This window comes from Epinephelus lanceolatus, chromosome 8 (genome assembly GCF_041903045.1).
Source record: "Epinephelus lanceolatus isolate andai-2023 chromosome 8, ASM4190304v1, whole genome shotgun sequence".
In the NCBI taxonomy this organism is placed as follows: domain Eukaryota; kingdom Metazoa; phylum Chordata; class Actinopteri; order Perciformes; family Serranidae; genus Epinephelus; species Epinephelus lanceolatus.
Window position 1 is genome coordinate 3,110,436 of NC_135741.1, and position 25,094 is coordinate 3,135,529.

The 25,094-nt window shown below is 44.1% G+C and overlaps 1 protein-coding gene and 2 non-coding genes across 11 annotated transcripts in view; all 3 read left to right on the plus strand.

Annotated features, from left to right (window-relative positions):
* Positions 1-25,094, plus strand: part of LOC117258600 (IQ motif and SEC7 domain-containing protein 1-like) — a 259,415-nt gene that overhangs the window by 213,571 nt on the left and 20,750 nt on the right. For 6 of the 9 annotated variants that reach the window (XM_078169733.1, XM_078169732.1, XM_033629637.2 and 3 more), the window contains 11 exons: positions 7,461-7,629; positions 10,997-11,164; positions 13,154-13,327; positions 13,424-13,519; positions 14,962-15,587; positions 16,466-17,395; positions 18,515-18,673; positions 18,824-18,946; positions 19,038-19,204; positions 22,458-22,597; positions 24,319-24,444. In XM_078169733.1, the coding sequence (XP_078025859.1) occupies positions 7,461-7,629; positions 10,997-11,164; positions 13,154-13,327; positions 13,424-13,519; positions 14,962-15,587; positions 16,466-17,395; positions 18,515-18,673; positions 18,824-18,946; positions 19,038-19,204; positions 22,458-22,597; positions 24,319-24,444 (2,878 nt within the window). The remainder of the gene's footprint in view (positions 1-7,460; positions 7,630-10,996; positions 11,165-13,153; positions 13,328-13,423; positions 13,520-14,961; positions 15,588-16,465; positions 17,396-18,514; positions 18,674-18,823; positions 18,947-19,037; positions 19,205-22,457; positions 22,598-24,318; positions 24,445-25,094) is intronic. The other 3 variants (XM_033629639.2, XM_078169735.1, XM_033629638.2) reach the window with 2 other exon arrangements.
* trnak-uuu (transfer RNA lysine (anticodon UUU)) lies at positions 22,686-22,759 on the plus strand. Its single transcript has one exon. It is a non-coding gene; the product is annotated as a tRNA-Lys (tRNA).
* trnak-uuu (transfer RNA lysine (anticodon UUU)) lies at positions 24,058-24,130 on the plus strand. The gene has a single exon. It is a non-coding gene; the product is annotated as a tRNA-Lys (tRNA).

Here is a 25,094-nt window from a genome sequence, read left to right on the forward strand (position 1 = left end):
ATCTGAGGGAATGTGCACACACATCTGCTTTTGTAAAACAGCCAATTGGAACGTCCTCTCCCTGAACTGACCTGTGATTGGCCAAAGTCTCTTATCACGGGCCAGATTTTCAAAGGCCTGAAAACAGAGCCAAGAGGAGGTGCTGGTGTCTGGTGTTCCTTCTGACCACTTGAATTACAGTATGCCTAGAGTTTATTATGGGATTTAAATAACACGCCATCTCAGCTTTAAGTGCCCGGCCATAACTATAAGGCTGCTTTGGATATATGTTTCAGTGAGAGGAGGACGCAGTGTGAGTGGAGCAGCGGCTGCTTTGCTGCTTCTCATTTACCATCAAGCAGTAAAATGGTCTATATACTCTGAGCATGGTGCGCGTCATTTACTTTATGACATTGCATAGCATGAAACAATATATAAGTCAGTGCTAATAGAGAGTGATGTGTGATATTTATGGTTTGTGTGGAGGAAAGTATAAGGATGTATTTGGGCACTCCTCACCATCTGGCAAACCCAGTTCAGTCAGGACCACTTAAGTCAAAGAAAACTGAATTTACATTTGCAGTATTATTTTTGGCCGTATGGCTCTGTTCTGGGGCCTCTGTGCCCTTCCTAGGCCTAGGTAAACCATAAGGCGGAGAGAGCACACCTCTTCACCTTTCCATGCGCCTCAAGGAAAGCTTAAGGTGGAGAGAGCACACCTCTCTGCCCTTCCACGTGCAAACACAGACAGCCTGGTCCGTGAGATTTGCTCTCTCTGCCCTTCCATGGGCCCACATGGAAAGCCTAAGGCAAAGAAAACTTTATTTTCATTTGCAGTATTATATTTGGTGGTATGGCTCTGTTATGGGGCCTCCCTGCCCTTCCTAGGCCTACGCAAAAAGCCTAAGGCAGAGAGAGCACACCTCTCTGCCCTTCCATGCGCCTACATGGTAAGCCTAAGGCAAAGAAAACTTTATTTCCATTTGCAGTATTATATTTGGTGGTATGGCTCTGTTATGGGGCCTCCCTGCCCTTCCTAAGCCTACGCAAAAAGCCTGAGGCGGAGAGAGCACACCTCTCTGCCCTTCCATGCGCCTACATGGTAAGCCTAAGGCAGAGAGAGCAGCAGCAAAGACCCCCCGGGAACAGAACAGAGCAGCATCAGTGATAAACAGAAATGACATTGATAAGTCAGACACAACATGAAAAGGAGGAGCTGGGGTGGAGACAGGTTATAAAGCAGCTTGCAGAGGAAGCAGCAACAGTAGGCAGGCCAGAGCAGTTTAAATAGGGCGCCCTGAATGAGATTTGCCAATTGGTTGCATCAAAAGGAATCAGGATCTATCAGCTGACTCCCTTCCATCAATCAGCTGATCCATCAGTTCACCGGGCTGCTTGAGATCAGCTGATGTAGCTGGGATGTGAGCTGAGCTTGACATCGTGTCCTGCCTGAACTAACACTGTGCTCAATATATTGTTTAGTCAAGGTCATAGAAATTGTTCATAGGTTTGGTTTTTGAAACCTTATTACTTATTTTTGACCAATGCTCAAGTCTCTTTAATATAATATTCACTGTAAAAAACATGTAGGTTTATTTGTCACATGGAAATTTATACAAGGTACAACTCTAGTGAAATGATCCCATCAGCTCCTTTAGCTTGGGCACTGTTAATTAAGTCTTTTTTGTGTCTCTTACATTGTTGCTGCTGGTCGCTCTTCCTGAGTATGGCAGCACTGCACTGCAGCCGCCTTCAGCAGAAATCCACAGCAGGACCAGCCCAGACAGCACATCACACTCCGACTGTCACACTAGTTATATATAGATCTGATTTTATAACTTGAAAAAACAGAGGTGTCGGTGGCTTTTTTCAGCCCTGAGTAGCGGCCCCAATAACCTTCACCAATAAGGCAGGGCAGCCTGGACGCAGCTGCTCATTACACTCACTGCTCTGAGCGCACAGTGATAAATGAGGGTGCTTCAGATGAACATATCAACACATTTATCAACTCAGATCTTCTCTAATGTGGACTGTGATGGCAAGACAGTCAATGTCCACAGAGACTTAGCAAACTATAAAAGTCAGTGAAGCAGGAGAACAACAGGACTGTGAGTGTTAGTGAGCATCAGAGGTGGAGACAGAAGTTTAAAAAGTAGAATCTGGCACACGTGATGGTTTCCTGATGTCGGGGTCATCTGAAGTTTGCTGTGTGACCTCAGTGGGCTGCAGCCTGCCAGAGGACGCCGCCAGCCTGGTGCTCAGTGCCCGGGTGGGGTATAAATCAAACACACCTCACCTCAGTTCAACCCTGCAGCTGGCTCAGCCTCAGCAAGGAGAGGAGAGGAGAGGAGAGGAGAGGAGAGGAGAGGAGAGGGAAGTCAATGAAAGAGGAGACAACAGGAGAGTATGAGCAAAAGGAGAGGAAAGAAGGAGTGGGAAGCAGATCAGACGAGAGGAGCAAAGGAAAGAGGAGGAGATGAAAAAGAGAGGAGAGGGGAGGAGAATAATGAAAGCAAAGGAAACTGGAGAAGAGGAAAGCAAAAAAGTAAATGAACGGAAGAGGAGGAGAAGAGATCAGAGGAGATGAAGGAAAGTGGAAAAGAGAGAACAGATGAGAAGTGAACAAATGATGAGAAGAGGAAGGAAAGAAAGTGTGGGGAGGAACATGAAAAGAGTAAAGAGACAGAGGAGGAAAGGATATAAGAGGAAAGAAAGGAAAAGGTAAGGATAGATGAGAGGAGAAAAGAAATAGGAGGAAAGGAGAGGAAACTATGCAACAAAGGGAAAGGAGATAGGGGAATGGAGAGGAAAGGAGAACAAAATGATTTGAAGAGGAGAGGAGCAAAGTAGAGGAGAAAAGGAAGGGGAAGGAAAGGACAGAGGAGAGGCAAACAAATGATGGGAGAAAGGGAAATAATAGATGAGAGAAGAGGAGCACAAGAAAGAGGAGGAGGAAGGAAAAGGGGAGAGGGAAATTTGCAAAAATAGGAAAGGAACGAGGGGAATAGGAGGGAGAGGAGAGAAAGGAAAGGATAAGGGGAGGAAAATAAATGAAGGAAAGGTGAGGAAAGGAAAAGACGGAGGAGCTGAAAACAAGTGATGGGAAAAACAGGAAGAAGGAAAAGGGGGGATGAAATAGGAGAACATATGTGAGGAGAGAGAGTGAGGTGGTGGGAGGAGAGGAGGAGATGACTTGAAAGAAGAGAGAAAGTTAAAAGGTAAGAAAAAAAAGGAAGAGTTGAAGAAGGAGGAGGAGGAGGCCTGAAGGAGGAGAGGCAGAATGATGGAGTGATGGAGAAGGAGAGAAAGAAAGATGATGATGACGATGATGAGAGGGAGAGACAGTTAGCAATTATCTAGAGTACCTTCCTCTCAGTTTTTACTGCAGGGTCTCACTGGGATTTATGAGTGCAGTCATCTTGGCTCTGTGTATGTGTGTGTGTGTGTGTGTGTGTGTGTGAGTGAGAGAGAGAGAGAATATAATACATCCAAGTTTAGGGATGTAAACACAACATCATCCAGAATAACGTCTTTACTTTAGCTTCTTCTTCATCTTTGACACAAACACACACTCTTCTGTACATCTGTCTTTCTGAGGACCCTCACTGACACTGTACATTCCCCTTAACTTAACCTCAACCATCACAACTAAATGCCTAACCATAACCCTCATCCTAAACTTAACCTATACCTAATGCTGACCTGAACCTTGTACCCAAGCATTTATACTCAAACAGGACTTTATAGTAGTGAGGACCGGTCAAAATGTCTTCACTTTCCAAAAATGTCCTCACTCTGTTAGTTATAAAGGTTTGTTAGTCCCCACTTTGTAGCAACTACAAGTAAAAACACACACATGCATTCCTTTACATCTATCTTTGTGAGGGACCCTCACTGACATAATTCATTCCCTACTCCATTACCGTAACATTAACCATCAAAGCTGAATGCGTACACCCAGGCCAAAGCAAATTGGCGGTGCTCCTGGGCGCCGCCTTGTGGTACTTGATGCCATTGTCCTCTCGTAGCAGCGCTGTCTCTCTGCTCCTGTGGCAGCTAGACTCCTCTCCTCACCATCGATGTATAAAGAGAACTCTGTAGCTGTTGCTGTGTCTCCTGCGTGACAGAGAATCAATGAGGCGAGACTCGTTGTTGAGGTTGAGAAATATCCCGAGCTAAACGACCCACGATCCCATCATTATAAAGACAATGGCCAAAAAGTTACTTCCTGACGAGTTGAATAAATCCAAATGTCAGCACTCACAAATATCATATTTATCAGTCTTTTAATAACGCACAGCAGTATCACAAACGGATGCATTTCAGTACTTGGCTTTCCTCAGTGTTAATGCACAAAGTGGGTATAGCCCACATATGTAACAACCAGGACCTTGCTGAATCACTCCAGCTGGCATGAATCAGTCAATCAACCAATCGGACCCAAAGATCCACAGAACAAGATATAGAGACAATACAAAGAGTGGCCAATAGGTATGCTGAGCCTACAATCCAATTAAATTAAAATTAAAATAATCAGATGACTATCCTTAGTACGTCAAAAACTATCTCAACAGTGACTGATCAAAAAAATATTGAACAGATCAAGTATAAATACATATGTAAACATCCAGATACAAACAAAATAATGACATGAAAAAAGTGTAATTCCTCTATAATATAATAATATAATAATATAATAATCACAATATAATGATCAAACAATACCAGTAAACAATTAAATAAGTATCCTTAAATTACAAGACCAAAAGGGACAGAAAAAGACAAAAAAGATGAGTCACCTATCCACAAGACCGAATGGGTTCCATGTTGAACATATTAAATCATGCCAGATGACAAACATGTGCACATGCTGATACCCAACTATGGAATAATACAGGAAACAAACATCTCTCTTTCAGAGTTCAGTGTCATGTAAGACAGTAGCCAGACTAGTGTCTGTATAGTACTTCCTGATGAGTCACAGCTCTGGAGATCGGCTCGTCGGCTTGGGAATAGAGTTTAATGAGGGGCTGTCCACACATGGTTTTAAGCTAATGCAGAGGTAGAGGAAGTACAGATCTTTCAGTAGAAGTAGGTTGTTTTTTTTTGTTTTGTTTTTTGCGCTGTCGTTTGTTGATGAGCTGCAGCGTGACGCATCCAGTGTGTGCTGGCATCGGTGTGTTTTCAGCATTACCCTTACCTATACCCGATTCTAACCTGAACCTTTGAATCAAGCATCAATACTTGGACAGGACTTTTTAGAAGTGAGGACCGGCCAAAATGTCCACACACAAATGTATCCCTGCACATCAATCTTTGTGAGGACCCTCATTGACATAATGCATTCCCTGGCCCCTTACCCTAACCTTAACCATCAAAGCTAAATGCCTACACCCAACCCTTACCCTAACTGAAACCTGATTCTAAATTGGACCTTGAAACTAGCATTAACCCTCATCAAGAAGTGAGGACCAGCTAAAATGTCCAGAAATGTCCTCACTGTGATGGTTGCAAACGTGTGTTGGTCCTCACTATGTAGCAAGTACAAGTATACACACACACACACACACACACACACACATCCAGTGTCTCCCACACACTCATGCTGGGTCTCTCACAAACACAACACACTGTACACCCACATTCATATACACTGTACACACCCACACAGACACACACATACTGCTGTTAGTCATGAGTCACTGTCATGTGACTCAGTGTGTGTGTGTGTGTGTGTGTGTGTGTGTGTGAGCTTGGCAGTGCCCACGTTAGCTTCGGTGCCAGCTTCACGGGTGTCTTAGATTAACACTGAAGAGCCCCTTTGATGATGACACACACAAACTAATGTTGTCCGTCACACACGTTGTCCTTCTCTCTTCTCTCCTCTCGTCTTCTCCTTAATTCATCATTTAATTGATTGATCATCCATCGGTCATTGTGTTATTTCTCTGAGCAGTAATCTGTGTAGGCAGGCGGAGTCGCTGACAATAAAGTGTCTCTCAGAGGAACCAGTGAGCAAAGAGTTTATCGGTTGTCGAGCTGTCACCTGATCAGAGAGGAAGGTAGAGCTGCTCTGGTTTTACCTGCAACGATCAGAGTGCACTGCACCACACCGGACAAATAAACGCTTCCGCTGATAAGTGACATAACTAGGGTTGCGACAGTCTGAGATTTTCACAGTATGATAACTGTCTCAGAAAATATCATGGTCTCACTGTATCATGGTTTTACAGAATTGATATTATGATCAGTCTGAATGACTCTTAAAGGAATGAAAACAGGAGGGTTACTGTTGGTTGAACAAACGTTTTATTACGACAACTGAAACTTGAAGACATTTTGTTAATGGAGATTTGTGTAAAAAAAAAATTCCGGCTGGTAACAAACCACCTTGTATTACAATTAAACAGGACACTGCCATATGTTTCTGAAAACATTTGAGGCGAGAAAAAGGCAACGCAGGAACAGAATCCTGGTTCATATTTGATCAACGCAGCTTAGTTGTACAGTTTTAGCTCAGTTCTTTTCTGGCTTCCTTTTTACAATACGGGAAACAGTATGGGGCCAACTTCCCGTTTACAAATTCTGGTATTACAGCCAACTATTGCACCAAAATATGTTTCTTAAGACATTTTAGGTGAGAAATAGGTAACACAGGATCAGGATCTTGGTTTATATTCAGTCAGCACTGCCTAGTTAAGCGCTCTGTCTCGATCCAGGTCTGTACTCTTTGCATCGGTGGTGGCAGGCATACAACAAAATGTGGAAGTACAATCTGTAGTTTGTGCAACAGCCAGCAAAAATCTAGATTTGAGCAAAGGTATGAGCAGGTAGATCTGGGTGCCAGTGAGACAGAGGAATGTTTACCACAGTGCATACCAGAGATGGGGGATTCAAGTCACATGACTTGACTTGAGTCAGACTTGAGTTGCAAATATGATGACTTGATTGTTGCTTAACGTTGATAAAAGAATTGACTTGACTTTGACATTGTATTCATGACTTGAGACTTGACTTTGACTTGAGATAGATGACTCGAAAGGACTTGGCTTTAATTCAGTATTAAAGGCACGCTAAGCACCGTTGGGCGTCACTTCTGTTTACGTTCAACAATGTTATCAAACACAAAGGCGCTAGCTGACCTGAGCAATGACTCAACTTGACTTGCTTGACTTATAGCAGGGACTTGACTTGCTTGATTCTCACCACAACTAACTTGGGACTTGCTTGAGACTTGAAGGTAAAGACTTGAGACTTGCTTGTGACTTGCACATGTGCGACTTTCCCCCATGTCTGGTGCATATACACCACAGTGTTATGATTCAGAGCTGGTGGAAAATCGATAAGTCTGGTTAGTTCAAGTCTTGCATGTCTTATGTTGTTTATTTCAGTAAAATCATGACAGGAAACAAACGTGTTAATGAAACATCTCAGTTGATGATTTGACCTGATTCATCACCTCCTCTCTTTCTCTCTTTCAGTGTGGAGGGCGACTCTCAGTGTCCGGAGGCACTCACTTTCTCTGATCCGTCCTTTGGCCACCCGCCTCCCTTCCATCGCTATAGCAACACCCCTCTCTCCAGCCCCTGTGACCCCTACAGCTCCGCCTCCACCAGCGGGCCCTTGGGAGCCTCCCACACACACACACAGGTACTGACCCTCAAACACACACACTAACACATGAAACACCAGTGAACATTCATTAATGTGTGAAACCGCGTGAAGCATCATGCGACAGGAAGTGTCGCCATGTTGAGGAAGTGACAGTAAATCATCTGTCCGCTGGATTAGTTTGAGGAAGTTTGACATTTTACTGTTTTGTTAAAGGTCACCCATGTAAAATAAATCCGTTATGTCCTAGATGTTCTCCTGATGACACAAGGCTCATTTATACTCCCTTTATGTATGAGTATAGATAAGTCCATATACTTCCCTGCTTCCTTCATGATGGCATAGATACGGATGATAAATGGCACTAGAGGGCGGAGTCAGAAGTCTCGGACAACAATGAACGAGGGGACAGTGGAGGTTGTAATATTGTACCTTTAAATGGAGCCAGCGTTGGGCACGGCAGTGGTCTGTGTGGCCATTAAATACTTCCTGACACATGGATGGAGAATTCATTTCACTATTTTCAGTATATATTATTATATGTTATAGATTTATCCCGTTCCACAGCTATATAAATTTCTCATTGTGTCCTATGGTCGTATCTCACTTTAACTGCACTACACTGCCTTCACTCTCTCCAGTGGTACTGCTCAGTTTCGTCTGTATCTGTAAGCTTTAAGAAAACCTGCACAAATATGAACAAAATGAACACAGATTACAGACAGAGGGCTCCGTCCGTCTTCGTATCTAACTTGAGCATAAATGAGCTCTTACCCCATGTAAACCAAATACATCATGCATCTTTGCCAAATCAGACAGATGACTATCTAACAAAAAAGTATTAAAGAGGAATAGTAATACGAAGGCTGTTCCACACATCCTTATACAACATTTTTTATGATATATTACGAATTAGTGTCCCACAAATGACATTACGTACTTAACGTAAAGTTACAGAGGTTGAGCATCTTCAGGCTTAGACAAGTAAAATTAACGTGGAAAGTTAAGGAGAAGAAACATGGTGTAACTGTACCAAACATCGTTTTCCTGGGGAAAGTCTCGGAGGAAAGTCCTGTGTTTTGTGACCCATCCACCACCCCAACCTGCCTCCTGACTGGACCGTTTCCTCTATACTCCCATCAGCACATTGGTCATGTGATCACAGCCTTCCCAAATACGTGGGTTATGCACAAATTACTTCTCCACTTTATTTTAGTTATTTTCTAAGGGGAGACTTTTTACACATACTTCCTAGGGTTGCAACAGTAGGAGTTTTTCATATTACGATAACCGCCTCAGAAAAGGACTTTACTCTGACTGATAATATAAATTCTGTAACACTGTGATGCCGTGAAACTGCAACATATTCTGTGCAGGTTATTGTACTGTGAACCGTTGCAGCCCTAGGGAATATGCATAAAAAGTCTCCACTTGGAAAATAACTAAAATTACACGGGGAGATTCTCTGTCCAGTTGCATTTTTTTCCAGTATCATAGACAAGCGAATGTAAAAGGTATGATAATCATCAACTTTTATATAGGGATGTCCTGATCACATTTTTTTTGCATCCGATCCAATACTGAGTCCTTTATTTTGAAACCGAGTCCGATCCGATACTTTGCAAAGCATTAAGAAAGAAAAAAAAGAATGCATCCAAGTTGTCCCATAAGGTTTGTTTTTTATTTGAATAGTATCCAAAAAGCTGATCGGTGGTTCAGCAGCACAAAATGTAAACAGATTCTGAATTGTAAACAAATTGTCCCTCCAGAGCTGCCGTAGGGCTGTGGTAGGCGAGGTTCCGCCATTAGGTGTTGCTCAGAATAAAGAGGGAAGCGGTGGCTGCTGAACCTGTTGTCTCGACTCCTGTTGGTTTATTGCTTATTAGCTGCACTCAGTTAGGCTAACCCAGGACGCTCGGTTACAGTACATTGGCAAGTGGAGGCAACAGTAAACAACGTAGATGAAAAACCTGGCCGTGTTTGTTGTTTTCATTCCTCCAATCTTTTATTACCGATTCCGATTTTGTAACAATAATGTGATCGGTGCCGATACCTGATCCGATCCTTATATCATGGTTCACCTTGAAACCAGTATTTCACTGCAGCCACAGCAGAGATGTGATTAAATCATTTGACAAATGACAGATTCAAGGCCGGTTTGATACAATACATTATTGACATACAGTGGTTAAAGTACAATGAACAATCAGCCTGGTTCCTCAGCTCTCTACCATTTCACCGTTTATCATAGGGATCACGATATTGGATTCTTGGCCAATATCCGATATGCCAATATGCAGCAACTCATTTGACCAATAAGTGATACCAACATCGATATATCCACTTTTTACCCCCAGATTTAGTGATCATCACGTCTCTTCTGTAGTGGAATTAACATCATATTAAACATGCATACACTTATCATGACGGCCCACCAGCAGATGGAGACATGAAATAGAACGCATTTTTTAATGTATGTGATATTCATTCATTGTGCAAAATAAGAAAAGCATACCCGCCAATACCGATGACGTTCCCATATTATTGTGCATCCCTAGTTTATGAAATATCATATGTTGAAATTATCATACATTTAGAGGTTTTTAGAAGTAAGCTTTTTATCGTGCATCAAGCACTGGGCTGAATTATGATAGAAAAATGATTATAAAACTGGTAACACTGTGTTTAACTGAACAGACCTTACTTGGGTTGCGATTCCTTAAACCTGTGTGTAGTGGTTTATCGCTGAGTTGTCATGGCGATGGTGACTCATGGGGGAGTAAAATTAAAGCTGCTTGTTGCCTTTAATGGCCAAAACCACAAAAATAACCCACACTGCAAGTGATAGCGACGTAACTAAAGCTTAGTATTCATTATAAAATCATTAATTAATTCAGATTCAGTAATTCACCTTACCTTGGTTAATAACTGCTTTGGTAAAATACGGTGAATTTATAGCTGTAACATGTTTTAGTTTCACTTGTTTAACATCCTCAGCTGTGGTTAGCTGGTTCACAGCTCTGCCTGTGTGGAGTAACTGTAAGCCAGGCAGTGGGCCAACCTGTGTGTCTGGTTTGGAGGTTGTTATGGAGGTCAGCACCGAGGCAACAGCACCTTTCCACACAAACTACAGTGGGAGTTCAATGTGAACCCTGCAGCTCCCAACAGAGGTGGAAAGTAATTAAGTACAGTTAGTCAGTGTGCTGAGTTTCACTTTTATGGAGCTTTAAATTGTGTTTTTGCAGCTTTTACTTGTTAGTTTCTTCACAGCTGACTCTGGGGTGTGAATCTGAAACAGCTGAAAAACATTCTGGAAACTCAGTCAGCCTCCAGTGAATAAATACAAGTTAAAAAAAAAAAAAAAAAAAAAATTAACATCCTGTCTCTCTCTCCCCTCCTCCTTCAGGGTAGCTCTCCCATCTCTCCCCCCAGCCCGGCGAGCCTTGCCTGGGCTCAGCGCAGCCGACACCAGCCGGCCAGCCTGGCGCTCCGCAAGCAAGAGGAGGAGGAGAGCAAACGCTGCAAGGCTCTATCTGACAGCTATGAGCTCTCTACAGACCTCCAGGACAAGAAGGTACAACGCTACAGGAAGTGCATTTCACAGGTCCTCAGAAACAAACATGGACTTAAAGACGCAGCCAATGAGTGTTCATGTAATCGTTTCTGTTACACTCTGAGTTGGATGCAGCCTTTTTAAACAGCAGAGTACAATGCACGTCAAAACACCCACACCTATTGTTTCTCACACACACACACACACCATCGTGGGTTGATTCCCAGCGCCGTGTCAGGATATGCCTGTCCTATTTAGCAGCAGTGAAGCACTTCAACATAATTTCATCACATTTGATTTTAGTGCTTCCCAGTTTCTGTATTTCTTACCAGCTCTGTCTGACTGTTGCGTCCTGTGTTTGCTGCAGGCAACAAATTAAGACCTCACATAAACTGTGATCAACACTGTGTGTTTCTGTCCGAGTTAGTATGTAATTTAGTTATGTAATTTGGGTCTCCTGTCTCCAGTGGGCTCGCACACGTAGCTTAGTAACAAATTTGGCCGGGAGCCACTGTCGATACTGATGATTTTACGCCTCTGCACCTGTGATAGCTGTGGCCAAAGGCATTTTGTTTTCAGGTTATCTGTCCATCCCATTCTTGTGAATGTGATATCTTAAGAACGTCTTGGGGGAATTCAAATTTGGCACAAATTTCCCCTTGGACCCAGTGATGAACTGATAAGGCTTTGGTAGTTAAAGGTCAAGGTTACTGTGACCTCGTCTGTCTCATTCTTGTAAACGCTTTATCTCTAGGCTATCTTGAGGTAATTTCTTTAAATATGGCAAAAACATCCACTTAGACTTAACAATGAACCCATTAGAATTTGGTAGTTAAAGGTCAAGGTCACTGTGAATTTGCATCTGTCTCATTCTTGTGAACACAATATCTCAAGAAGACGTTGAGGGAGTTTTCTCAAATTTGGCGCAAATGTCCACTTGGACTCAAGAATGAACTGATTAGAATTTGGTGATCAACAGTCAAAGGTCACTGTGACCCCACAAAACATGTTTTTGGCCAAAAATTCAAGATTTCGTACATTGATTATGATAAAATTTCACACAAATGTCTAATAGGATAAAATAATGAAGCGAGGGACAGGACACATTTTGTATCCAAAAGGTCAAAGGTCAATGTCACTGTGACATCATCATGTTTTAACATCATATCTCAGGAACAGAAGGAGAGATATTTCAAATGCCTTTGTAGGCTGCTGTACAACTACCTATTTACCTATATACCCTAGGACACCGGCATTACCGTTTGACAGGTGTACCACCCCAGTCAAACCCCCCACCTGCCACTGTCCCTAGACCGGGTCATGCCCAGGTGGGCTGGGTGCTTGACGCCAGAAGCGAGAGCCCGCTCAGGCACCTGCCAGCCAGTGGCTTCTTCTCTAAATCAGAAGCTGGGCAAGAAGGAGAACACAACCCCATTACTTCACGAGTACAGCTCAAAACAGAGCTATGATAAATAAATCGATCATTTAGCAATAGTTGTGTTTTCTCTGAGAAAACACTGCTTTGTCTGCCAACAGTATACTTTCCAAATTACTGATATCTGCCTCCAGGCGAGCAGCTTGTTGACTTCTAAAGCATTGCTTCAACCCAGGGACCGTTATGGAAGTCAGTATGTTCGGGTTTACACACACTCGTGGATCTATTGACTTTTAGAAATAAACTCAGACTGCAACAAAAACAAAATAAAAACGATGAAAACCCATTTATTTTTCTAAAATGACCACAGGTTGATTGAGCACATAAACAATAATAGAAACATACATTACTGTATTAGGTCCAAGCCTGTAAATGCATGTTGTGGATATTCTGACTCCCACCACAACACTCTCTCTCAGTATGAGCTGTTCTTTGACTTCTAGGGTTCATTATGATTTTGTCTTGTTCTATGCAATGATTAGTTACAGAGCTTGTTTTTCTTTCCAAAATAAAAAAGCTCTCTGTGCTTCGTTTCCTGATTGGTTGCCTGAATGTGTGATGTTGCTGCCTGATAGGTGGAGATGCTGGAGAGGAAGTACGGGGGCCAGTTTGTGTCCCGGCGGGCGGCAAGAACCATCCAGACGGCGTTCAGGCAGTATCGCATGAACAAGAACTTCGAGAGGCTTCGCAGCTCCGCCTCGGAGAGCAGGATGACTCGCCGCATCATCCTGTCCAACATGAGGATGCAGGTACGCACACATATATAAACTCTGTATATACAGGACACATAAACACACAACAAGAAGTACAAATGTGCATGTGTGTCTGTTCCTCTGTGGGTCCAGTACTCATTTGATGAACGTCAGCCGCAGGGTCAGGGGTCAGCAGGTCAGCAGGGCTCAGACGACACAGGAGACATGGACGACTCCTTCTCCAAGCAGGTAAACACACCTGTTTGTCACCTTCTCGGCGTTAAACATAGCTTGAACAGTATATCATCACCTGCTGTTATACTGTAAATCCTTAGACAAAAGTTAGGGTTAGGGTTAGGTTCGGTTGATGCTGACGATAAAACTCAACACTTCCTGCAGATTGAACATGAAATTCCTGAACTTGGAAAGAGGAGATTTACTTACTTGCATGATGCCATATTTTTGCCAGGGTAGTGCTGTCTCAAATCAAACATGGCGGTTGCACACATACCATAAATTAAGAGCACCAGATTGGACAGCCTCTCTTCTTCTGCTTAGTGAATTGCAACTGGGCGGAGCATTAATGATTGTCACTCAACAAAATATTTGCTTGCTAGCTATCAGGCTAACATTAGTATACATTATTGTTGGTGGTACCAAATTATTACAGAGTTAACCCAGTAAACCAACTCATGGCATCTCTCCAGCAGCAGTATAGGGGCAGTGAAAAATGCACATGTATATTTGTACAATGCTTTGGTGTTCACTGTCTCCTCCCCATCTCACAAGTTTGAAATGTGTTTGTAGTCCCGTCTCTTCTGTTACGTAGGCAACATGGCGACCACTGAGGGCGAGAAGTGTTGTAACATTCCACACTCAACTTTGCCAACACTGTGTTTTGCCATATTCTAAGTGTGACAGACTTATGCACTCAAAACATTAAGTACAAGGGTGGTTGTGGCTCAGAGGATACAGCAGGTCACCCACTAATCAGAAGATCAGTGGATCAGTGGTTCGATACCCAGCTCCTCCAGTCTGCCAAGCAACCCCAAATTACTCGTGACAGCTGTCCCATCAAAAGTGTGTTAAAAATTGAGTAGCAGGTGACACCATGTAGCCTCAGCCACCGGTGTCTGAATGGGTGAATGTGATTGTAGTGTAAAAGTGCTTTGAGTGCAGAAGTATCTGATTGGAGACACAACAGCAGCCGTCTTCCTCCATAGATGAAGATAGCTCAGTTGTTAATGTGAAAGTTAATGAAATTTCACACTTAGGTCACATGACATCAGCTGTCAGCTTTTCTTTGTCAAACTCTGTAGATGTTTCAAACCAAAAACCTGCGGGGAGAGAGGAGGAGTTACTCTATTTGAGCTGAAGAAATCTTTTAATGTGAAAAATCCGTGCAGGAAGTGTTGAGTTTCAGCGATGGACAAAAGAGCAGCAGAGGAGACGCAATGAATGAATGAATGAATAGAAAATGACAAGACTGTTGTTGCACTGATGGAATTAGAGCTGTGGGAATGTACAATATGGTGATTTCAAGATGGGTTATGAAAGAATTATGAATTATGAAATATACTTTTAAAGAGGAGAGATAATGTAAGTCTGGTCTAAATTCAGGTAAATAAATCTGAGACCTTACATTATGTGCATGTTTGACGTGTTTGTTTCGCCTCTGTGTTGGACTGCAGGTAAAGTCTCTGGCCGACTCCATGGACGACTCCCTCACCTGCCAGTCAGGCCGCGAAGACTCACAGGAAGCGGGAGGAGAGGGAGAGGAGGACGACGAGGAGGACGAGGAAGAGGGAGATGAAGAAGAGGAAGAGGAGGAGGAGGAAGGGGAGGAGGACGAGGAGGAAGACGAGGACGAGGATTACAGAGAGTGCGCATGGCGCAACACCAACGCATCTGCCCGACGCGTGGCAGGCCGGGCAGTAGTGGGAGGAGGGAGAGGAGGCGTGGGAGGAGGTGCCGCCATGCACGAGGACAGCACCGCCACCTCCTTCAGTGATGTCACCCTCTACATGGACGAGGGCTGTCTCCCCTCCTCGCCGCTCTCGCGCCCGCCGTCCTCACCACTGTCCCGCCCCGCCTCCAGCTCTGACACAGAGTACTGGGGAGGAGGCGGAGGAGGAGTCGCAGGGGGGAGGGAGGACAGCAGAGAGACAGAGGGAGGCAGCAACACCAGCCGGAGGAGCAGCACCCCCTGCACAGAGTGTCGAGGGGAGTACAGAGGAAGGGCAGGAGGAGGAGGGGGACACCTCCCTGTCCTGACCATCGAACCACCCAGTGACAGCTCAGTGGACATGAGTGACAGGTCAGCACAGCCAATCAGAGAGCTTCGTCAGAGATCACACACTGTAACTTTACAAACTTTACACACATTTAAAACAAAATTAAAAACAGTTAAATGAACGTAGTGCAGTTAAAAGAACAATGTTCTCCTGTGAGATATCGTGGAGTCAAAGTAGCATTAATGAGAAATACTCTGAGTGATGTACTTAGTTACTTCCTACTGATTTATTTCCCTCCCTCCAGGCAGCTGCTGGAATCAGTTAATTTCAGCTGTGACAATAAACTTGCAAAGACCTGAAACTGACTCGACACAGGTCGTTCTTCACAGAGAGCATTTATGTCCTGCTTCGATGCTTTTATCCCTTCATAAGTCAATTCAGAAAAATTACTCATGATTACGCTGAGACTTCTCTATTTTACATTTATATCAAAACAATCAATCACTGCTCGAGAAAGTTAAGTCTCATTAAAGTGCATTAAGCCTTTTAGCACGCTCCACAGAGACTCAGTGTCTCTGCACTGTTTCAGGCACTTTAGTTTTAGTGTAGGAAGCTCAGCCAGAAGATCTGCTCACTGCAGAAAAAGGCCCGACCAAATGTATCTGTATGTTCTCGCAAAATAGCATTGAATCAGGCTTTCACCATCTGAAGGGACGTGCACATGCATCAGCATTTCTATATCCCAAAAAAACACAGCCCTAAGAGGAGGTGCAGACGTCTACTTTTCTCTCAGATAACTTTAAAACGCTCAATGCTTATTATGGGATTTTTGCCCAGTGACGATAAAATAAACCTGCCTATCGTTTGTTTTAGGTGTAAAATTAAGTGTAAAATATAAACAGTGCGCTCTGGACAACATGTTTAATTTTTCATGTCTTTAACTTTATTGTTCGTTCTTCAGGTCAGAGCGAGGCTCTATCGGGCGCCTGGTGTATGAACAGGAGTCGTCAGGAGCCGAACGAGGAGGAGGAGAGAGGGAGAGGAGGGGAGGAGGCGAAGGAGAGAGTGGTGAGGATGAGCGAGGAGGAGGAGGTGGAGGAAGCAGCGAGGCCGACTCTCCACAGGGAACAATCAAACACAAACCAAACGGCCGCTCTGTCGCCACGGCGCAGGGACAAACTCGCAGCCCCGCCAACGTCCCCTTACCGATGCCTTCAGCCCGGGCCCTGCCGTCACACCCGCTCCCCCACCCACTCCAACACTCACACCCCCACCCTCACCCCCACCCATCGCCCATCCCCCACTTACCCACCATCCTCCACCACCACCCGCAGTACAGCCAGCCACACATCATGCACATGCACCACGTGCACGGCAGCAGCCCTTACATCCAGCACGCTCACCACTTTGCCCAACACCACTACCACCACCTGCACCACCAACACCACCACCTCCCCCACGCCTACCCAGAGCCCCCCTCCTCCCCGCTGCCCTCCCCTGTACCACCACTCACACCTCTCTCACCCCTGCCGCCGCCGCTCACGCCCTCGCCGCTGTCCTCCTCCTCTTCCTCTGCTCTCCAGAACATGGAGGCGCAGCAGCAACAGCACCACGCCCACCACCCCCACCTCCACCACCACCATCTGCTCTGCTCAGATGGAGACAACGAGAGCGTCAACTCCACCACCACCAACTCTAACGACGACACGACGGTCAACAACTGCAGCTCCGGCTCCTCGTCACGCGACAGCCTGCGGGAGCCAATCGGAGGAGCGACGCTGGGGAAACAGACCTATCAGAGAGAGAGCCGCCACAGCTGGGATTCTCCCGCCTTTAACAATGACGTGGTGCAGCGGCGCCAATACCGCATCGGACTCAACCTGTTCAACAAGTACGTGTGTGTCTGTGAAGCTGATTATGGTAATCCACCAAAAAGATTCATTGAGTTAAACAAGCACATATTTTACTGTTATTATCTTCAACTGTTGAAGCTAAAATCTTAACGATCTTAATGTAGTCAAATTCAGATTATGCTGTCAACCTGATTAAGGTCCAACCCATCAGACAGAGGAAGACCGGAACAAAAATCTGAATCAGGCTCAAAATCATCAGCTCATATTAATATATTGAGCCCATCTCCACCAAACCCTTTCAGTCCAGTCCCTTTGGAACCAGCAGTAAGCCTTCAGACATGGTACCTAGACCCTCGGTGTGTTCAGACAGTCCTCTTAAATGTGGGCGGGGTTGTTGTCACTCACTGCACCATCCAGCACTCGCTGTATTTCCTCATCAGCGGTGACACAGATGGAAGTCTGCACCTGGTTTATCGTCCACAGAACGAGGCTGCACGCCCACATTTTCACAACAAAATAGAACAGGCTGCAGTGAGAGTCTCTCTCCATGGGATATTTAAAAATAGCAGCTTTGTGCATTTAGTCCTTCTCAGGCAAGCTCAGGGGTTTAGTGTTTGTTGCTACACCTTGCTCTTGAAGACACTTTTTGCTTTGTCACATGACATGCAGTGCACACTGATGCGTTCCAAAGGTTAAACTTGCTTTATCAGCCATTGCACACGATGGCATCACTCTCGTGTTTAAGCGCACCTGCCGTGCATCTACATTAAAAACAATACATTTTAGAGCGCAAAAAACACGGCCGCTAATTCTGTATGTCATTACATAGTTTTTTTGATGTCTTCAGTATTAACCTGGGAATAATAGAAATTAAGAAAAATCATCGGATGAAAATTTGAGTCTAAACCTTTGAATGGTTCTGTAGTTGTATGGTGACACAGTGTACACTTCTGCTTTATATGTGGGTAGAAGACGACCAATACCCCAAAAGTTCCACAGATGTTATCAGATAGAAATCAGCTTGTAAGCCATCTTCTGAAACATCTCATAACTTTGGAATGACTCTGTGTTGGAGAGCAGAGTCTAAATAAAATTAGATTAATAAAACAAGCACAAAAATTAACGAAAAACAAATGTGTGTCTTGTCTGGGTTGCAGGAAGCCGGAGAAGGGGATCCAGTATTTGATTGAGAGGGGCTTTGTGTCGGACACACCAGTGGGCATCGCCAGGTTCATCCTGGAGAGGAAAGGACTGAGCAGGCAGATGATCGGAGAGTTCCTCGGCAGCCGGCAACAGTTCAACAAGGATGTCCTCGAGTGAGTACAAGACATTCACTGACTTCTGTTTGTTTACTTTTTATTGTTTTTTCCTGTTTGTTTGTGTGAATATTTAAAGCTGAGATCCATCTGTGTTTAATGTTTAACTAGCAGCTGATGGTGATCAGTGTTCTGTGTCTCCACCTGCAGCTGTGTGCTGGATGAGATGGATTTCTCGGGGATGGATCTAGATGACGCTCTGAGGAAGTTCCAGGCTCAGATTAAAGTTCAGGGTGAAGCTCAGCGGGTGGAGCGACTGGTGGAGGCCTTCAGGTACTAAACTGCTTCACAGGTTTGAATCCCAGAGATGATTCAGTGAACGATCTGGTCTAATGTATTCTTCGTGTCTTCTCTCTCCCTGCAGTCAGCGGTACTGTGTCTGTAACCCGGTGCTGATCCGGCAGTTCCAGAATCCAGACACGATCTTCATCCTGGCCTTCGCCATCATCCTCCTCAACACAGACATGTACAGTCCCAACGTCAAGCCGGAGAGAAAGATGAAGCTGGAGGACTTCATCAAGAACCTGCGGGGTCAGTCAGTACATCATCTCTTGTAATCAGAGCAGTCTGGCTGGAACACTGATTTTTTTTAAAGGACCAGTGTGTGTCGGATTCAGGGGGATATATTGGCAGAACTGAAATATCAGATAAAAAGGGTGTTTTCTTTAGTGTATAATCACCTGAAAATAAGAATCGTAATGTTTTTGTTACCTTAGAATGAGCTGTTTATATCTATACAGGAAGCAGGTCCTCACTTTTGGGGATTGCCACGTTGCACTGCCATGTTTCTACAGTAGCCCAGAATGGACAAGCCAAACACTGGCTCTAGATACCCATCGTGAGACCATGAGACTCGCTTTGGCGTTTCGGTTCTCATGCCCATAGTCTCCAGTGCGACTTGCAAATATTATCAGTATAAGAACTGGAGAGCCTATTTAGGGAGGCTTTACACATACGAAAGTTTTCCCTCCATTTATTCTCTTTAACAATTCACAGTTTTCCCGCCACTTGCTTGTCCTCCCCAAAAGCCACTGGACTATGGTAACTTACCCCTCTACCTGGTACTATACCCTTCTCTTTAACTACCAATACACCACTGCTGTAGAGTGTTTTGTTGGATAAGGAAGTCAATAATAAGAGTGAGAAAAATGGGGAAAAGCTGAAAAGAAAGCATTCTCAATACAAGGTATTTAGCATGCAAATTACAAATTGATTAGACAGTACATTGCAACACCGAGAGGTTTGCAGTTAAGTATTTCTTTCCTCTTCTGACGACCTCATGTCTTGTCCAAAAGTGCCTTTGGCTGCCCTTTGTTGGCGTATTGGTGGATTCAGTATTTGGCGCATGTAAGTAATGCGTCTCTGCTGATCAAAGTGATGGTGCAGTAAATCTACACTTTGCTGGAGAAGCATTGATTAATTAAATACAGTAAGCAGCACAAACAGAGCTGAGGAGTCTGTCACTGTTGTTGTGACCATCCGCCTTCTTGTGCATGGCCGTTAACTGGAACCATAATGTGAATGTAGGAAAAGTCTCTGTTTGTTGTTGTTTGCTGTTGCTGTGTAAACGATCAGCTAAACCGAACAAAAGTTTACCATTTTCAGTTGAAATCGTTGTCGTATAAACAGGGCCTTAATCACATTTTGTGACCATTGAGCACCAGTGTAACTTGCAAATACTATTAATATATGAACTGGAGAGCTGTTAGTTTGTTTCCTGCTCACAGTGAATAAATCTGTCGACCGGAAGTTTCAGTTTCACAGCAAAAACATCAACACTTCCAATCCAAGCCGAGCTGGGACCTTTACAATAAAAGCACCAGTGGTTCCACTTTGATTTATTTAATTAAAATAGTATTTTATTTAACTTTATTATAACAGTACTGTATTTCACTTTCTTGTAACTTTTAGTAGTCTACAGTACTTTAGAGGAGATTTCGTGATACAGTATCGTGATATATATCGTGTATCGCGTATCTTCCAGCCCTACTTGTTGATTTTTTCATTTGCACTTGTCGCCTTGCAGATGTGTTGTTTTATCTTGTGGTTAATTAGAGAACCACAATAGAAATAAACCTTTGGGGCTTATACTTATATATATATACAGTACAGGCCAAAAGTTTGGACACACCTTCTCATTCAATGCGTTTTCTTTATTTTCATGACTATTTACATTGTAGATTCTCACTGAAGGCATCAAAACTATGAATGAACACATGTGGAGTTATGTATTTAACAAAAAAAGGTGAAATAACTGAAAACATGTTTTATATTCTAGTTTCTTCAAAATAGCCACCCTTTGCTCTGATTACTGCTTTGCACACTCTTGGCATTCTCTCCATGAGCTTCAAGAGGTAGTCACCTGAAATGGTTTCCACTTCACAGGTGTGCCTTATCAGGGTTAATTAGTGGAATTTCTTGCTTTATCAATGGGGTTGGGACCATCAGTTGTGTTGTGCAGAAGTCAGGTTAATACACAGCCGACAGCCCTATTGGACAACTGTTAAAATTCATATTATGGCAAGAACCAATCAGCTAACTAAAGAAAAACGAGTGGCCATCATTACTTTAAGAAATGAAGGTCAGTCAGTCCGGAAAATTGCAAAAACTTTAAATGTGTCCCCAAGTGGAGTCACAAAAACCATCAAGCGCTACAACGAAACTGGCACACATGAGGACCGACCCAGGAAAGGAAGACCAAGAGTCACCTCTGCTTCTGAGGATAAGTTCATCCGAGTCACCAGCCTCAGAAATGGCAAGTTAACAGCAGCTCAGATCAGAGACCAGATGAATGCCACACAGAGTTCTAGCAGCAGACCCATCTCTAGAACAACTGTTAAGAGGAGACTGCGCGAATCAGGCCTTCATGGTCAAATAGCTGCTAGGAAACCACTGCTAAGGAGAGGCAACAAGCAGAAGAGATTTGTTTGGGCCAAGAAACACAAGGAATGGACATTAGACCAGTGGAAATCTGTGCTTTGGTCTGATGAGTCCAAATTTGAGATCTTTGGTTCCAACCGCCGTGTCTTTGTGAGACGCAGAAAAGGTGAACGGATGGATTCCACATGCCTGGTTCCCACTGTGAAGCATGGAGGAGGAGGTGTGATGGTGTGGGGGTGTTTTACTGCTGACACTGTTGGGGATTTATTCAAAATTGAAGGCACACTGAACCAGCATGGCTACCACAGCATCCTGCAGCGACATGCCATCCCATCCGGTTTGCGTTTAGTTGGACCATCATTTATTTTTCACCAGGACAATGACCCCAAACACACCTCCAGGCTGTGTAAGGGCTATTTGACCAAGAAGGAGAGTGATGGAGTGCTGCGGCAGATGACCTGGCCTCCACAGTCACCGGACCTGAACCCAATCGAGATGGTTTGGGGTGAGCTGGACCGCAGAGTGAAGGCAAAGGGGCCAACAAGTGCTAAACACCTCTGGGAACTCCTTCAAGACTGTTGGAAAACCATTTCAGGTGACTACCTCTTGAAGCTCATGGAGAGAATGCCAAGAGTGTGCAAAGCAGTAATCAGAGCAAAGGGTGGCTATTTTGAAGAAACTAGAATATAAAACATGTTTTCAGTTATTTCACCTTTTTTTGTTAAGTACATAACTCCACATGTGTTCATTCATAGTTTTGATGCCTTCAGTGAGAATCTACAATGTAAACAGTCATGAAAATAAAGAAAACGCATTGAATGAGAAGGTGTGTCCAAACTTTTGGCCTGTACTGTATATATATATATTATCTGAAACTAAACCCTGACCCTTGTGTTTCCATCAGGGGTTGATAATGGTCAGGACATCCCCAGGGACCTGCTGGTGGCCATTTACGGAAGGATCCAGAAATGGGAGCTGAGAACCAACGATGATCACGTGTCTCAGGTCCAGGCGGTGGAGAGGATGGTGGTCGGCAAGAAGCCTGTAAGATCCTGCAACACCTCAAACAAACATCTAAACAGCTGTACATATGTTTAACTTCAAAGGTTTTCACCCACTCAGCTCACTTCGGATACTGGGTAGCCCAGTCGGTAGAGCATCAGACTTTTAATCTGAAGGTCCAGGGTTTGAGTCCCTGTCCAGGTGACTGTTTTCTTATATGACATCTTGTGGAGGTCAATCATAAGTTGTGCATTTGGGCAGTCTTCAAGACTTTCAGACTTCCTGTGAGCATGCCTGTTATGTCCACATGTCTTTCAGATCCAGTTTATGAGGACACTATCATTCACACTCAGCCTCATGAACAGTATGTTTCTCTCATGGCCAGATCTGCTAGCAACCCAACTTGTTTTTCAAGCTACATGCAAATCAGGATCCGCCCTCCTCCAGTTCAGAGGGAGGTGGCAATGGATTCCCTTTCAGACAACAGGTTCTTTTATGACATGCCTGATGTGCTCACTATTGTAATCATTCATGGAGGTCCACAGTCTGATTGTGACCATGCTAACTTGTGCATTTGGGCAGACCTCAAGACTTTCAGACTTCCAAGAACATGCCTGTTATGTCTGCAAGTATTTGATTCTTCATTTATGAGAACACAGTCATTTGTACTTGACCACATATACATATGTGTCCCAGACATCTTATCTTGGTTTTTTTCAAAGCTACATGCAAATCAGGGTCTGCCCTACTCTGGTCTAGAAGGAGGTTGTAATGGACAAAACTTAAATGGTCTTTATTGACTCACATTACTTCAGGTGATGATTTCCTCCAAAAGAAAGGTTTCTTGAAGCCTGGGTGGCTCAGTCAGTAGAGCACCAGACTTCCTTGGAATGTGCCTGTTGCACCCACAAGTCTTTGACACCTGATTTATGAGGACACTGTCATTCACACTCAGCCATATAAACTGTGTCTCTTTTGGCGAGATCAGACATCTGATCGCACCTTGTCTTGTTTTTTTCTAAGCTACTTGCAAATAAGGATCTGCCCTACTCCGGTCCAAAAGGAGGTGATAATGGACAAAACTTCAATGATTCTCACAGACTCCTATCACTTCACCCCATGTTATCCTCCAGAAGATCAACCTCCTGAAGCCTGGATAGCTCAGTTGGTAGAGCATCAGATTTTAATCTGAGGGCCCAGGGTTCAAGTCCCTGTTCAGGCAACAAGTTTCTTGCATGACACCTTGTGGAAGTCTGGTTGCACTTTCCATAAGTCAAGCATTTAGGGAAAACTTCAAGTCTTTCAGACCTCCTGGGAACATGGCTGTTACATCCAATTGTCTCTGAGACCCGATTTATGAGCACAAGAATGTGTCTCTCTTGGCCAGGTCAGAGATCTGATTGCAACCTATCTTGTTTTTCAAGCTACATGCAAATCAGGGTCTGCCCTCCTCCAGTCTAAAGGCAAGGGGTAATGGACACATCACCTCAGCTTCCCTTGAAGCCTGAGGAGCTCAGTCGGTAGAGCATCAGACTTTTAATCTGAAGGTCCAGGGTTCAAGTCCCTGTTCAGGCTAAAAGTTTCTTGAGTGTAAACTTTATGGTTTATCTCATACTCATCATCATCCATAGAGGTCTGCAGGAGGTGCGCAGTCCACTTTGGTCACCATAAATTCGGCAGATCAGACATTTAAAATATCGGAAGTCGGAACTGGCCGAGAAAATTGTAATAATAATGGTGTTCTTGGTGTGTGTGTGTTTCAGGTGCTGTCACTGCCTCACCGCAGGTTGGTGTGCTGCTGCCAGCTGTTTGAGGTTCCAGATCCAAACCGAGCTCAGCGGAGCGGCGTCCACCAGAGAGAAGTCTTCCTGTTCAACGACCTGCTGATGGTGAGTGTGTACGTGTGTGTGTGTGTGTGTTTGTGTGTGATGGATTTGGTGGAAAATACAGAAATCTAGTGTCATTATCTTTTTTTACACAGACTGTGGGTGTTTGTATTACTGCACTATTTTGAGATAAGTTTGGGGACTAATTCTCTTGGAGCCTGAGGATCTTCTCCCCTGGGAGATAAAGTGATTGCGTGTCACCAGAGCACCAGTTTATCCCATAATGCCCTGGTCCTGTTTAATGCTGCGCTCCAGAAATGTCAAAAAGTCTGACGTCCTATTAAAGAGAAAGCAAATAAATGGATTCCCAAGTAAGAAACCCAGGCAGGAGTTGTCAGCAAGGTTTACCCGTGAAGTCTGATGTTTTAGTGTTTTTGTTTGCAAGATTAAAGATTGAAAAACAAAAGAGACTGTGTATGTGTTGTAATCCCAGCGATAAAGTGCTGAAGCTCAGCGGCTTCAGTTGCTTTGCTGCCGTCAGTAATGCTACTGATCGTATCACCAGCATTTCCAGTTCTTGTTTAATCCCTCATTGTGTTGTTGTGAGGTTTTTAGCTCTGTGATCAACTGTGTAGACTATATTACATCAATAACTGAAGGTGCCTGACAATACAGCCATGTTAATGACTCCTCTTCAGTGGAGGAGGCATTTA